At 36.8% G+C, this 14,223-nt stretch overlaps 2 protein-coding genes and 1 non-coding gene across 5 annotated transcripts; 1 reads left to right on the top strand and 2 right to left on the bottom strand.

Moving 5' to 3' along the window:
- Positions 1–2,468: 2,468 nt before the first annotated feature.
- Positions 2,469–6,985, top strand: LOC147550184 (uncharacterized). 3 transcript variants are annotated; one of them, XM_086667609.1, is made up of 7 exons: positions 2,469–2,801; positions 3,145–3,908; positions 4,282–4,385; positions 4,493–4,535; positions 4,623–5,042; positions 5,408–5,864; positions 6,744–6,985. In XM_086667609.1, the coding sequence occupies exons 1-2, from the start codon at positions 2,643–2,645 to the stop codon at positions 3,871–3,873; spliced, it is 888 nt and encodes a 295-aa protein (XP_086523735.1). In that variant the 5' UTR covers positions 2,469–2,642; the 3' UTR covers positions 3,874–3,908; positions 4,282–4,385; positions 4,493–4,535; positions 4,623–5,042; positions 5,408–5,864; positions 6,744–6,985. The 3 variants fall into 3 exon arrangements, with proteins under 3 accessions (XP_086523735.1, XP_086523734.1, XP_086523736.1); XM_086667610.1 differs by having other exon boundaries at positions 2,502–2,801; positions 3,145–3,887; XM_086667608.1 differs by having other exon boundaries at positions 3,145–3,887; positions 4,623–4,721; positions 5,408–6,985.
- Positions 6,986–7,825: 840 nt separating this feature from the next.
- TRNAY-GUA (transfer RNA tyrosine (anticodon GUA)) lies at positions 7,826–7,913 on the bottom strand. The gene is given in 2 exon segments: positions 7,826–7,861; positions 7,877–7,913. It is a non-coding gene; the product is annotated as a tRNA-Tyr (tRNA).
- A 1,747-nt stretch (positions 7,914–9,660) lies between these two features.
- On the bottom strand, positions 9,661–11,779 carry LOC147550182 (putative xyloglucan endotransglucosylase/hydrolase protein 32). The gene is made up of 4 exons (XM_086667611.1): positions 11,528–11,779; positions 11,295–11,395; positions 10,994–11,211; positions 9,661–10,322 (listed from the first exon to the last, which is right to left on the bottom strand). Exons 1-4 carry the CDS (start codon positions 11,727–11,729, stop codon positions 9,956–9,958), a joined length of 888 nt encoding a protein of 295 aa, XP_086523737.1. The 5' UTR covers positions 11,730–11,779; the 3' UTR covers positions 9,661–9,955.
- Positions 11,780–14,223: the final 2,444 nt, after the last annotated feature.

Genomic DNA, 14,223 nt, shown 5'->3' with positions numbered 1-14,223 from the left:
CATGGTTTCGTTGACTTAGTAAAATACCTTTGACTTAGCTTGGTTAAAGGGCCCTCCTCTTTGAATGGGTGAAAAAAACCCCCTTTAAAGGTGTATTTCACCCACATTTTCTCTCCTCCATCTCATTTTCTCTCTCTGGCACATCATTTGACCACGCCACATCATCATCTTCTCCGGCAGGATCGCCGGCCGGCCAAACTTCCGGCCGGCGACCTTCAAATTTTTTTTTATTTTTTTTATTCTCTCTCTTCTCTCTCTCTCTCTCTCTAAATTTTTTTTTTTTAATTCTCTTTCTCTCTACAGATCTAGAGAGAGAGAGCATATCTATGTCTGCGAACAGATCCAAAACGGATCTGTTCGCAGACTCCATTAGAGGTCTGCGAACAGACCTTTTGAAGGTCTGTTCGCAGACCTCTAATGGGGTCTGCGAACAGATCCATGCTCTCTCTCTCTCTAGAGAGAGTTAAAAAAAAAAATGTTTTTTTTTTGGAGAGAGAGAGAAGAGAGAGAATAAAAAAAAAAAAATTTGAAGGTCGCCGGCCGGAAGTTTGGCCGGCCGGCGACCTACCGGAGAAGATGATGATGTGGCGTGGTCAACATCTCTGGTCTTGGGTTAAGTTTGACCTAACGGCGTTAACTTTGCCGTTAGGTCAAATATTGATGAAGGAGGTGCTCTTTTGTAGAGGGGCCCTATAACCAAATGGGTTATAATGAGGGGCGCTTTTAGTGGGGAGGCCTTTTAACAAAAACGGGGGGGGGGGGGGGGGGGGCTTTTAAAATTTCCCTTGTCCATAAGGTAACTAACTACCTTTTATTTTCCTGGTTTCAGCTCTCTAGATTGGGTAACTTTCTAATTGCAGAAAAAAAAGGGTTATTTCCCAAATAGCCCCCAACTTTATGACCAGCTTCCTGCCTAGCCCCCTACTTTATCAAAAATACCCAGATGGCCCCCTTTTTCAGTTACCGTTATAACTCCGTTAACTAGTCATCACCTCTCTCTCCTCCATCTCATCACCTCTCTCTGCCACCTCATCCTCTCGCCACCTCATCGTCTTCACCGACGAAGGTCGCCGACCAACCAATTTTCCGGCCGACGACTTTCAAACATAAAAAAAAAAAAAAAAAATCTTTCTTCTTTTTTTCTCTCTCTTCCTCTCATTTTCTCTCTCTTTAAGGACTCAGACATCTGATTTGAAAATCATACAAAACCAGATAAGAGATTATCTTCCTTACTTTCATTAAACTTGAAACCTGTTCATCAAAAAAAAAAAAACTTGAAACCCATCAAATAAATTGGTAGTAGTCCAAATTATTGATGTCCCAAAAAGATTCAGATCAAGTTGTTTTAAAAACCCTAAAGAGTTAAAATACAAGAAATAAATTTCCACCACCACCATTATTACTCAAACATCAATGTCTGAACCATCAAATCAAATTGAAATCTTTAACCCAAATTCTAAGAGAAGAAGAAGAAGCAGAAACCCCTATTTGTTTTAGCTTACTGTTAATCCTTTACAAATCTACATCCATAACCAGAAGAAGAAGCAGCAGCAGAAACCTTTACCTAATCAAAGCAATTGAAGATGGAAGAGATGAAACTTACACAAATGGTCTCAACAATGAACAAACGAGAAGAAAGGGGTTGAGATTGTGTTGTATCCGGGTTTGAATTCGATTCAGGATCTAAAGGAGGACCATTTCCACTTTCATTTTCGGATTTAGGTTTTGCTTCAGGTTCTTGAACTGGAATACCTTCCAATTCATCTTCACCCAGTAATCAAATGAAGCAGATGATGAGGGTTAGTAGTAGACGGATCAGAAGATGAAGAATTCACCGTGGGTTGTTCTTCGATGGGTTTTCTGTGATCTGTTTTTGTTTCAGATTGAGTTAGGGTTGGAAGAGAAGAAGGTGGTCGAAGATTGGTAAGCAGATCGGATTCAGATGATTGAGTCGTATATTAGCAGACGATGATTCATCTTCTTTGACGAGTTACTCGAAGGACTGAATATGACCTGTTACGAAATACGATAATGGACAAGTTGATGAACGAAGAGGTGAAGATGAAACCCTAGAGAGAGAAATGTCCATGGTGATTGTTGTTGTTGGAGGGTGAAAGATGAAACCCTAGAAGAACAGATCTGCTTAGAAAGAGACAGGAGAGAGAACAAAACAAATTTTTTTTTAGAGAGTGAGAGGAGAGAGGATTTTCATTTTTATTATTTTTTATGTTTGAAGGTCGCCGGCCGGAAAAGTGGTCGGTCGGCGACCTTCGTCGGTGAAGATGATGAGGTGGCGATAAGATGAAGTGGCAGAGAGAGGTGATGAGATGGAGGAGAGAGAGGTGATGACTAGTTAACGGAGTTATAACGGTAACTGAAAAAGGGGGCCATCTGGGTATTTTTGATAAAGTAGGAGGCTAGGCAGGAAGCTGGTCACAAAGTTGGGGGCTATTTGGGAAATAACCCAAAAAAAAAATTGGGAAACTTTCTAATTTTTTTTTAGTTTCCCACTTTTTTTGGAAACACCAATCCTACTTAAACTCTGTTTCTCTATTTCACTAGGCCATAAATCTCGATATCCTTAAAAGGATCTCTCAGAAAACCAACCAACACAACACAACCAGCAGGACAAAGGAGTTGCAATGGCACGATGGCCATGGAAGATTAACAAAGAGGAGGTAAATGTCTTTGAAGAGTTCTTGAGGCTAGCTTTTCAAACTAGCGAGGATGGTTTCATCGATTATAAGGACTACTGTCTGTTCTTCCAAGCTTCTAATTTGCCAAAGCACACTGTCGATCAGGTAGTTAGTTGTCTTTATTTTTTAGGGTTTGCTATCTGACTCAATTTTATCTCTAATTTTTATTCTTCATGTATATAAATACTTTGTCAGTCATAATCAAGTAAGATTTTAGAATAAGTATTTATATTATATACTTGAAGAAGAAAAAAACTCAAATGTTACACCTAATAAGAAGTCAGATTCAGATTCAGACATTAAAAAAGATCATCAACATTTTATACTCTGCTTCAATCCTGTTTTATCTAGGATCAATTAGACACAGAGTAATATAATCAAAGTTTTATTTTATTAGTTTGGTTGGTACTTGGAGCAGTTTCTAACCCTAGTTTGAACATATGTGTAGATATGGTTGGTGGTTAATCGAAAGAAGCCAGAGGACGAGGGAGTTGTCATTGGACGGGAAGAATTTCTCGAGGCTCTTCAACTTGCAAGTGTGGCACAACGATATCAAAAAGAATATAGACTTTATATGTTTGGCATCAAAGTAGGTTACCTTGACGTTTATGACGAGGAAGTATTACCCAAGTTTGATTTACCTAATGTCCCACCACCTAATATTGATATTTTTTCTGATCACACGACATGGGAAATAACATGTACTCCAAAACGTCCTAAGATATTGCGTCCACCAGAGTATGTACCACAGACTGATGCTCAGAGGCTTGCTCAAACGGCTTTTGATCTTTATATACGCATAGGCGGTGATCCTATTAAATCGTTCCCTGGGTTTGGCTGCAAAGGTACTTTAAGTCGTTGTACGATACATATACCTGCAGAATGTGAGCCAGTTCAGAAGGTGGTATATATACCTCCACTCGGAGATGACATCAATTATGGTGATTGGAAATGCTGGGAGGATGTGCATGAAAACGTAAAAGCAATAGTGCTGAAAGAGATACCTTCACTACCAATACCACCACCAAAACCAAAACTATCACCGATGGAAGAAGAGCAGTTGAGGGAAAAAAAGCGTCTGAGGGAAGAAGAGATGTTGAAGGAAGATCAGATTATTCAAGAGCTGATCAGGGAAGAGTGGTTGAGGACCGAACAAAGAAGACTAGGATTCTTTTAGTAGCAGCAGTTCAAGTATGTCTTAATATTTACTAGGTTTGTACTTCTGGTACTATATATATATGTAAAGGTATCTAAGGATTCTAAGAAGACTAAGTTTGCTATGAGTTTTAAGAACACTTTCTGATCTCGTCTGTTGCTTTTCTCTCTAACAATGCTCTCTTGTTTTATTAAATTTTGTGTCTTGTTATGTTTTTGAGAGTACGGGTTCCCTAACTTCGTTATGAAATATACTACATATTAGTTATGTTGGAACAAAAGGTTGGTTGGGTTTCATTCAGCTTGCAACTAGTTATTCTTGTTTAACATTGATAAGTGATTCATTTATCTTGTCATATTAATTTTCCATGTTAGGCGATCCATATGATAGAACTGTATAATTAGTGTTAACTTACCTCTCTTTTGACAGGAAATTATAAGACATCACAGGGAAAAAGTTAACCATTCTATAAATCCGTACACAGTTAAGTCGTTACTCTGGCAGCTTCTAGATGGGCTGAACTATCTTCACAGGTAAAATTTCATATAAGAATTCAATTCGGTAGGCACTAGATTAGTAGCATTTAACTCGAAGTTATGATATAATTATTATTTTTATTAAATATATTTCTTTTCTGTAGTAACTGGATTATACACCGAGATCTAAAGCCATCCAACATTCTGGTAGGCCTTCAATATATTTGTATGTTGTTCCTATTATACGTTAGTTTGTGATTATTGCTGATTAATGAAATAACGCATTTCGAGCAGGTCATGGGCGATGGGGAGGAACAAGGAGTTGTGAAAATTGCTGATTTTGGACTTGCTAGAATATACCAAGCCCCCTTGAAGCATTTATCAGAAAATGGGGTATGAATCACCATCTTTCTTCTCGTCAACGTTACTCTTTGTCAGTTTTGTGCTATGTTTGCTTGTATGATTTTTCCCTTTTTTTTTTCCTTGGTCCCTTTTTTCCTTTTGTTGTGTATGTGCATTGCCTCTTCTCGTTGGCTTCAAACTGCATCTCGCTTCTGGAGTGCATTGCGTGCATGATTTGCAATTCTGTACACAAGATGTCTGAGAGAAGAGAGTGGGCAAGTCGAATAAGTTTTCCAGCAATGAAAAGTTCGAAGTATTATCACTTCAAAAGAGATCGTGCAAAGGAAGTTCAAACCTTTTTTCTCACATTAGGTTACGTGCTCCATCTCTAAAGAGCTCTTATTTCATTGGAAAGATCTGTAACTGGTTTACGGTTCTCATCCTAATGTCTTCCAGGGTAGTATCATAGTATCACTTTTGGTGGTTTTACATTATTCCTCTTACCAAATGATGCACTGAATTTATATGCGCTTGTATTCTCTCTCATTCTTAACCAATATGACATCTTCACTTAAGTATTATCTTTTCCAATAATCAGCCACGTCAAGTTCATGAATTCAGCAAGAAGCAATACTGACACTAGCCTTAGTATGAAGTGTTTCAAAATCTTCTCTATAATCATTATTTTTAGCAAGCAAACGGTTGCACTGATCTTTACGCTTTGGTTTTTGTTGAAGGCCGCTTCTGATCCCTGGAATGGAGAATCAAGGTATATGTGTATCACTTGCTTATAATCCCACAAGTGATGATATTGTTGCTACATATCGCCCAAAAGTTCAGATGTCTAATGAGCCAAACAGTTTCCAACTTCAATTTTCATCTTCACCAAGTATTCATGGACAAGCAGTACCAGGTTCTCATTTTCATATCAAGAGAGTAGGTGGTAGCCATTACCAGAACATGGGATTAGCGTCAGCCAATGTCAATGATATTCGAATGTCGAAATCTACTATTATAAACACACCTAATGAACAGGGCCGGCCCAAGTAGGGGAGGAATCGGTCCGGTCGGGCCGACCGCGGGCCTTAACTTCATCGGTCGGTCTCGGTCGGGCACTCAAAATCAATGTTCGCCTATTTACTCGGTCGATCCGGTCCGGTCAAAATCAACATTTCCATTGACCAAATCCCGCTTGTGACCGAGAGACCGGTCGGGACTTACCGGTATCGGTCGGACGGTATCGGGCCAAACCTCCTAATTTACAATTAAATAATACTTAAATGAAAGGTTAAAATTCTGAGATTTCATTAACTATTCTTATACTTTTAAATACTACTTAATCACTTACAATTTACAAGTAAAATTACAATACTTTCAATGAAAAAAAAGTAACATTACAATATTGGGGGTATTTAAATTACAAAGCACAAAAGTGAAGGCAGAGAGATGAACTTGAAGTGAAGAAGAGAGTCGAGAGATACGAAAGGGGAAGGCAGAGAGATGAACTTGAAGTGAAGAACGAACTAGGGTTGGTTGTTTACAACTTAGAACAGATGAAGTGATGAATGGAGGCAGATAGCGAGAGAGATGATTCTGATGAAGGTGCGGCAAATGAAAGGAAGGGAGGTGTTTAGATGGTTTATATAGAGGATGGTAGAATGTTCTGGACTCTAGGGTTTTAATCCAACGGTTGTGCATCATACTCGATTGGCTCCAAATATCAACCGTTGGATTAACCCTAATTTACTACGGGTAGCGGGCAGTCGGTCGTGTAGGTAGTTAATTCGGTACTTAATGGTCGGGCCTATCGGTATTAACCATCGGTCTTTAATCGGACGGGTTAATCGGTACGGTCACCCGGTCAAAGGGCTATGACCATTTCCCGACTGCTAACTACCCGGTTGACGGGCCAGGTTTTGCCCGTCACGGGTATCGGGTACCCGCAATACCTAACGGACCCGGGCGGACCAAAGCGGGTACCGGGCTTCCGGGACGTTATCCCACCCCTAGGCCCAAGTATATCGGAGGCCCCAAGCGAAATTAAAAATTGGGGCCCCATAAATTGGGTACTAGAAAAAAATTAAATAAAAATTGGGGCTGCAATCGATTCATCTTACTTGGTTGCACGAACTGCATCGCCTTTTCTCTCTACAGGTTGTATTTGTAATTTGTAAATCTAAGTTAGTTCTTTAACAAAATGATATTTAATTTGTTGAGACCAATGAGTAGCCTGATAACGCTATCCGAGTAATTCGGGATTATTTTTGTATTTTATGTTTTACAGTATAGTTATTCAATATTTTGAAATGTAAAGTGGAAAATGGGCAGGATGTTTTTTTATCCATTTACAAATGAGCTTATATTTTGAAATAGAGATGGAAGGAGTTTATTTTGGACTCTTTGAATATCCTCCCTTGAACAAATGAGCTTATATTTCTTACTTGAACATGATCTCAGAATGAACCCAATGATGGATGATGAAACTGTCATTTGCAAACCCTAATTTACAAGCAGGTACTCTTTACCTTCAATTTCAAGGCTATAAGATTGACTAATATTTCCTTTTTTTTTTGAGAAATAAGTCAATAACCTTATATTCCAAACAAAAGTTCCAATGCTAGTCCAAAAGAAATAAAACGTTACAAAACAGGACTAAAATATAACTAAGTTAATTACTAAAGTCTCAATGTTTGATATTCAAAGTTGGGAGTTAACCCGAAGCCGCTGGTTACAATAACTAATCACAAGATGTCGTTCTTGGGCCCTCGATCTGAGACCGTCGATCTAACGCATCAAAGCCACGAACATTCAGAATCTACGGTGGATATCAGCTCAAGTAAAACCATACTGTCACCTTCCACTGTAAAAGCTTCTAAACCTAATTCCTCCGCTAGTTGTAGTCCACTTTCAAACCCTAATAACTAACTGTATATTGGGGACTTCAGTTCAGAGTGACGACGACCTTAGCTTTAGTTCCTAAAATCTGACCCTTTGAGTTCCTTGCATTCAAAACCAACTATAGGTTGGTTGATTAATTCAAAACCACCATTTTCCTCTTTGTCCCCCTTTAGAACAGATTAGGTCCAAGAAATGTCCATCTGAATGAAAAACATTTATAATGCTGCAAAAATGAAAAAGTATGGAAAATCAAAAAATCCGACCTACCGGATTCGAACCAGTGACCTAAGGATTAATCTGCTTTCACACTACAGTCCTCCGCTCTACCAACTGAGCTAAGGTCGGGATACTTATTACTTTGCCGATTAAATTACTTAAAGGATAATATACCAAGGTGGAGAAATAAAAGTACACCTAAAAGCTTGTGACATGACAGGTTGCCACCACTAGGGCGACAAGGCAAGACTTTGTTCACGATTTTTATTGTTCTTTTTGGTCATGAATCAACCACTAACATTTAAAAAGAGAAACTAACAAAAAATGAAAAGTAGTTGCTTGAAGAGAGGGTTGGATGCAAACCTACCTTTACATAATCAGAATCCATACAAAACGCCAATGGAAAGAATAGATTTAGAGAGAGAAAGAGAGAGATGAGTGAGTGACTGTTAGGAGGGCATGTGGTGGAGAAGGTGGTGGTAGTAGGCTTATCTATTTTGTTTTTTTGGAACAATTCATGATTCCATCCGGTGGAATATCTACATCTATTTGTTATTTCACTTTCGAAAAGTACCACTAACCATGCTAGCTCTTTGCTCATTTTGACAAATTCTGCATCATTCATTTTTATAAGGACTTGTCCATTCATATCCTAATATTATGTTTTAACTAGACAAGTTTAGTTGCAACTTTTTCTACAAAAAAAAAAAGAGAGAGAGAGGATTGAACAAATTATATAAAAGAAGAAGATGAGGTATCCACTCAACAATTAGGTCTAGTAACCATTAAGATTAAGTTTGCAGTGGTGTCTCCGTGTGCACGTCTTTCTACTAACAAAATCATCCAAAGATTTTTTAGTCCGGTAATGCCCATTGCTTATTGCATATCCACTTGAATACTTGATCATTAATATTACGTTCGTCTTTGTTTTCCTTTTTGTTATTTCTTATTTGTTTTATTGTTTTAGTTTCGGTTCAACTCCTCATACTTTCTGAAGTCTTATTTCTTGATCTCTTTGTAGTTGCAACCTTAACAATCAATGAAATCTATTTGCCCTCTTCAAAAAAAAAAAACTTTCAGTGAATATGGAGGTTCTAAAGGTGCTCCATGTTATTGTTGTAAGTGCCCCTTCACACATGAATCCCATTTTCCTATATTTGTTTTTGATAACTTGGTCAATATGTAGACACATCCCTGAATCTTTCTTTGTCAACAAATAAAAAAAACATCCCTCAATCTTTCTTATCCTGTGGATATGGTCCCATCATCAATGATAATATGTGAAGTTCAAACCTGATAGATGCAATATCCTATTCTACTCCTATATCTTCTTATAAATTTAACACTACTTGTTTTGTAATTCAAACTTATTCCACCACACTTGCAAAGTATGTTCGTAACAAATTTACATATATTTTGCAAAGTTTGGCATCAATTTGCATAGAATATTACATTCAAACTCTTATCCTAAAAAGAAAACCAAGACCACATTAAAAGAAATAGATCTGCAACAAATTTCTCATGTTTGACTTATTGAGAATGTTAAAAATTTCAGTTACAAAATGTAGAGTGAATTCTTTTTTTCTCTTAAACCCCCTCCCACCACCCCTTCTTCTCCACGACCATTAGGTTTGTCGGCAATGCCATTTGTAGGCGATGATTACAATGGTAGTTGTGATTAGACACAGTGGTCGGAAGTGAGAGGAAGAAAAAAAAAATCTAAAAGAACATTTGAAACATTGGCCATAGAAAATTTGTTGGTAACCCTTGCTGGCGTGAGATGGTGGGTTTGGGGAAAAAAAAAAAGTTTCCCCACACATCAACCTTCCTTATTTCTCTTTTTGGTGCACTATTGGAATATAAAAATGGGACTTCATTTAGAGAGCACAAATAATAATAATATAACTCATCTTTTTGAGTTTCAAACCCCCACATTCAATAATCTTCTCTCTCTACAATTATACACACATAGTACTATTCTTATTGATACGCACACACCAACAACTACATAACAAAATCAATAAAACCTATCAAATCTTGGGAGTCTTGGACGCTTTAACAACTCTTGCATTTTTTCTGTCTGCAAGTTAATTAATTGGACCCATCTCAAGAAACTCCAAGATCTTAAATTTAACCTAATTTGATTTTTGTAGAGAGAATTTGATAAAATCTCAAGCCCAATTACACTCGGGTATGACAGAATGATCTCTCTTAGAGTCCTTGCAATAGTCATATACTAAGTAGTTCTGAGCCCATTTCATGGCCGAGTACTGTTGTTGGCTCAGTCCACCAGAGGCATAAGGAGAGGCAGTGACGGGTCGACACGAGGCTGGTGCGTTCTCAGAACATCCACTTAGTTTAAAATTGGAGTATCTGCCGACGAACGGTTGGTAATTGTAGTTGGCTCTGTATTTTCCGTCTTCGGTGGCCCATGGTGATGCATCCCATATTGATCCGTATACCCACATAGGTCTCAAAGGAAATGTTGAGTCACTCTTTTTTTTATACCTTCTTATTGGAATATCATCTACAAAAAATCTGATAATTGGAATAGCATAACTTAGTTTCAAATGATGTAGGCCAACATAATACGAGTTAAGACATATATATCATATATGTATACACATAGGTTGAGTTGAGGATTTTTGGCTTTTAGATGCGCCTTCTTCTTACTTTACTTTTTGTTAAATATGGCTCTATGCTCGGATACCCCGGTCCCCGGTGGGGATTCAGACTCGACATATTATGAGCCTTGTTTTTTTGTACACCTGTACAAACCTCTCACAAATTTGATTGAGCAACCTGAAGTTGACCCGGGCTAAACTCTATACATGACATGATGCGTAAAAATGGCAAATGACCCGAAATTTGGGCCGACAACGATATGTGGCCGGCCCCATTAGTCGGATCGTAGGGAGAGAGAATGGCATGACTAATTATATTGAGTGGACCAAATCAGCTTTCGGTCAATGGTCGACTCCAAATTTTGGGCCTTTTGACATTTCTCTACTATGCGAGACATCCTGTACAATCCAAACCTACAGTACAAGTAGCATCTTTTCTCAAAAAAAAAGTAGCATCTCTCCTTTTTTTTTTTTTTTTTTTTTGTTGAGTAAAGTAGCATCTCTCCTAAAAAGTTAAAAGTAAAAAAAAAGAAAAAAAAAAAGTCAAAAACAACTATAATACTACTTATAAAGTGTCATACTTACATGATCTCCCTAGGACTCCATAGTATAGCATAGTTATGGAAATTTGCAGTCGGATCAAACCAAAGATGGAACTTCATCTCTCTTCCTATAATCCTTCCATCTCCACTCCCTCTTATGTACACATTAGTCTGCAAAGTGTAAGGCTTTCCGGGGGTAGTCCCAAGGAATTCGATATCGACTTCATCATGGTTCCCTGGATGTGCTTCGTTGTTCGAAAGCTGCCATTCTCCAATATCGTCATACAACAATAATAAAAACATTATATACATGTGTGTGTGTGTGTGTTAGGAAGATTTCTCACATAAAGAGATGTTATCACTCCTGCAGTATAACCAGGATGAAGCTTAATGGCTGCACCGAAATAGCCCGAACGATAAGCAGAATTCGATTTGAACCCACTTCCTGTTATAGGAATTAAATTACCAAACAAGAACAATAAGTAGAAAATAAAATCCAAATTCTATAGATACCCATCAAGAAATTCAACTCTTAATGAACTTAAGAAGTACTAAAACATTATAAGATGTAATTGACCTGAATTACTATCAAGCCAGATTGTTAGTGAATTTTGGTCTAGTCTTTGATGTTGAGGACCCCATAAATTTCTAAAACCTTGATAAAACTCTATTGTTCTAAATTTAGAACTTGGGTAGTAGCCAGGGGAAGGTTGTGCATTGCTTAAAAGGACCATGAAGGTGATTAGAAGGAGAGGTAAAAGTACTAATGAGAGAGCCATACTATAAGAGGAGAGAGAGAGAGAGAGAGAGAGAGAGAGAGAGAGAGAGAGAGAGAGCAAAGGGTTTAAGTGGAAGAGTATGGGAGTACAGAGTTGATATAAATAAGGAGATAGAAGGCCCACCACACAAGGGAGGTGATAAGGAGGTTGTATGGGGAGTTAGAGATGCAGACAAAACTTGCCAATTTTTTATCATATAAACAACTTTATATATACATACAGAGAAAGTTTGATCATAAATAACTAATCTAATGGGTGAGTATAGCTACCAATTTTTCATACTCAAGTAATCTTAACTAGTTCCATTGATTCATATTGAAAGTAAAAACTTCTTGGTGAATCTTGTTAACATCTAGCTCTAAATGCTTGATTGGATGGAGAGGGAGAGAGAGAGAGAGGAAGAGATTGGTAGATGGATGTATGCTTTAATGTGTTTGCATGTATTTTTATGACCTAGGGAGAAGGAAATTGGACTACTTGTGGTAAAATTGACCTATCAAGAATCTTCCTTACTGAAATTTAATTTTTTAGCATTGTTTGATAACATACTATTATCCTTAACAAAAAAAAAAAAATACTATTATATCACAATCTTTAAAAAAAAAAAAAAAATACTCACAAACCCTATAAACCATTTAGTATAAGCAAGAAGTAACTGATTCAAATCACCTCCAAAATAATCTTCCTTTTAAAAATCACTAAAATATCACTTATTATTGATAACTTTTCTATAGGTACTCCAATGATTATATCATTGGATCCTCAACTTTACAGGGATATTAGTGATTGATTAAGCCCCAAATAAAGAGATCCAAGGCTTAATTATTGTTTCTTATATTTTACTTTACAAAACGGATCTTACACTCCCTTGATATTATTCTCCTGATTAAGGCCGACTAGTAAGGGTGCTGGTAGTGCCTCACAAAGTCACAAGATTGTTTTCTACAAAATTTTCTGAGTTTTTTCTTTTAAATCAAATTCTTAACAATCTTAATTAAAACAATATCACTTTGAGACTGTCTTAAACAAAATTTGGGGGAAAATATATTCCAAACAAGATTTTTTTTGTCCCTCATAGTTAATTGGTGAGCATAACCCTTTAGGGGAACTTAAAAACATCTTGAACTTGATAAATAAATAAAGTAAACCATCTAATAATTTATGGCTGAAACGAGATAATGTTACACCAACCCTTTAAAAGTCTAACATAAATTCCAACGCAAATTTCTTTCAGGATACTTTAAAACAAAATTCAAGGACTTAATTTCTGTGAGGCATGTGGGTTCATTGATTTTTTTTCTTCCACATGGACTCCAAGAGCCATTGCATTCAAAATGATATAGATGCATGACTTCCAAATTTTCAGATTAGATGCACAACTAACTTGCCAAACAATTATCGGTGTTTCATTAAATTCTTAAGTTTAAGAGTAAGAGCATCCCCAATGGTTGGCACACAAAAAAATCACCAAAAATGAATCTTCACCGAATTATTTGGTGTTTGTTTTCAAATTTTTGAACCCAAAGACAAAACTCTAAAATTCCCACCAAATCACTATTCATCGCACCAAATTTCATTTTTAATGCTCATTTTTTAAATAAAAGAAGATAACAATTAATTTCTTAAAATAGTAATTGGAATTATAAGACTTATTTTACAAACTAAGACCACTACGACACTTTATTGTTTATGGAGACCAAACAAAAATATTTTATGAGGACAAAATACAAACATTAAAACAAGTAAAGGGACTAAAAGAGAAAAACAATTTAAGAAAGGATCAAATCTAAAATAAAAAACGGGGGCCCACCCATTCCACCATTTTGGTGGGATGAACAGTGACCAGCTATATACCTTGTATCTGTTGAATAATGACATTCTCCGTGACTGTTGGGTTACTCAACTCCTCCATAACCGCAGATAATGGCGTTACGGAGGACGGTTGGAGATGCTCTCAGTTTTTTGACTTTTTTTTTTTTTTTTGTTGAAATTCACTTTCTTTTTATCAAACATACAATGATTGTTTTAAGATTCTTCTAATTCCTTTCTCTGTCACTCTTTCTGAAACCATCAAAGTAATTTGAAAAAACTAGTTTTCTTAATTGAATGTTTTAAACAAAATTTAGGGGAAAATATATCCCAAGCAAGATATTCTTTTTCCACTGAGTTAATAGGCGAGTTGTGAGCATGACCCTATAGGAGAACTTAAAAACATCTTGAACTTGGTAGATAAATAAAGTAAATCATCTAATAATTTACGGCTGCAATGAGATAATGTTACATAGACACTTTAAAAATCTAATAGAAATTCCAAGTCAAATATATTTTAGGATACTTTCGACACAAAATTCAAGGACTTAATTTCTGTAAGGAATGTGAGTTTATTGAATTTTTTTCCACATGGACTCCAAGAACCATTGTATTCATTTAGAGGGATTGAGCCATTGGTCCAAAAAGGGGGCCAAAATGAAAATTTCACCTAAAGTTGCCTAAA

The sequence above is a fragment of the Eschscholzia californica genome, unplaced genomic scaffold, assembly GCF_041429995.1.
Source record: "Eschscholzia californica isolate CP2 unplaced genomic scaffold, dmEscCali1.0.p SCAF_3, whole genome shotgun sequence".
NCBI lineage: Eukaryota > Viridiplantae > Streptophyta > Magnoliopsida > Ranunculales > Papaveraceae > Eschscholzia > Eschscholzia californica.
This window is presented reverse-complemented; position numbering and strand designations above follow the sequence as displayed.

Bases quoted from the DNA above. Each gene is read 5' to 3' on its own strand.
- LOC147550184 (XM_086667608.1), top strand. From the start codon at position 2,643: ATGGCACGATGGCCATGGAAGATTAACAAAGAGGAGGTAAATGTCTTT. The intron at 2,802-3,144 runs GTAGTTAGTTGT...ACATATGTGTAG, and splicing joins CAAAGCACACTGTCGATCAG to ATATGGTTGGTGGTTAATCG.
- LOC147550182 (XM_086667611.1), bottom strand. From the start codon at position 11,729: ATGGCTCTCTCATTAGTACTTTTACCTCTCCTTCTAATCACCTTCATG. The intron at 11,396-11,527 runs GTCAATTACATC...TTCCTATAACAG, and splicing joins CTGGCTTGATAGTAATTCAG to GAAGTGGGTTCAAATCGAAT. The intron at 11,212-11,294 runs GTGAGAAATCTT...GGAGAATGGCAG, and splicing joins GAGTGATAACATCTCTTTAT to CTTTCGAACAACGAAGCACA.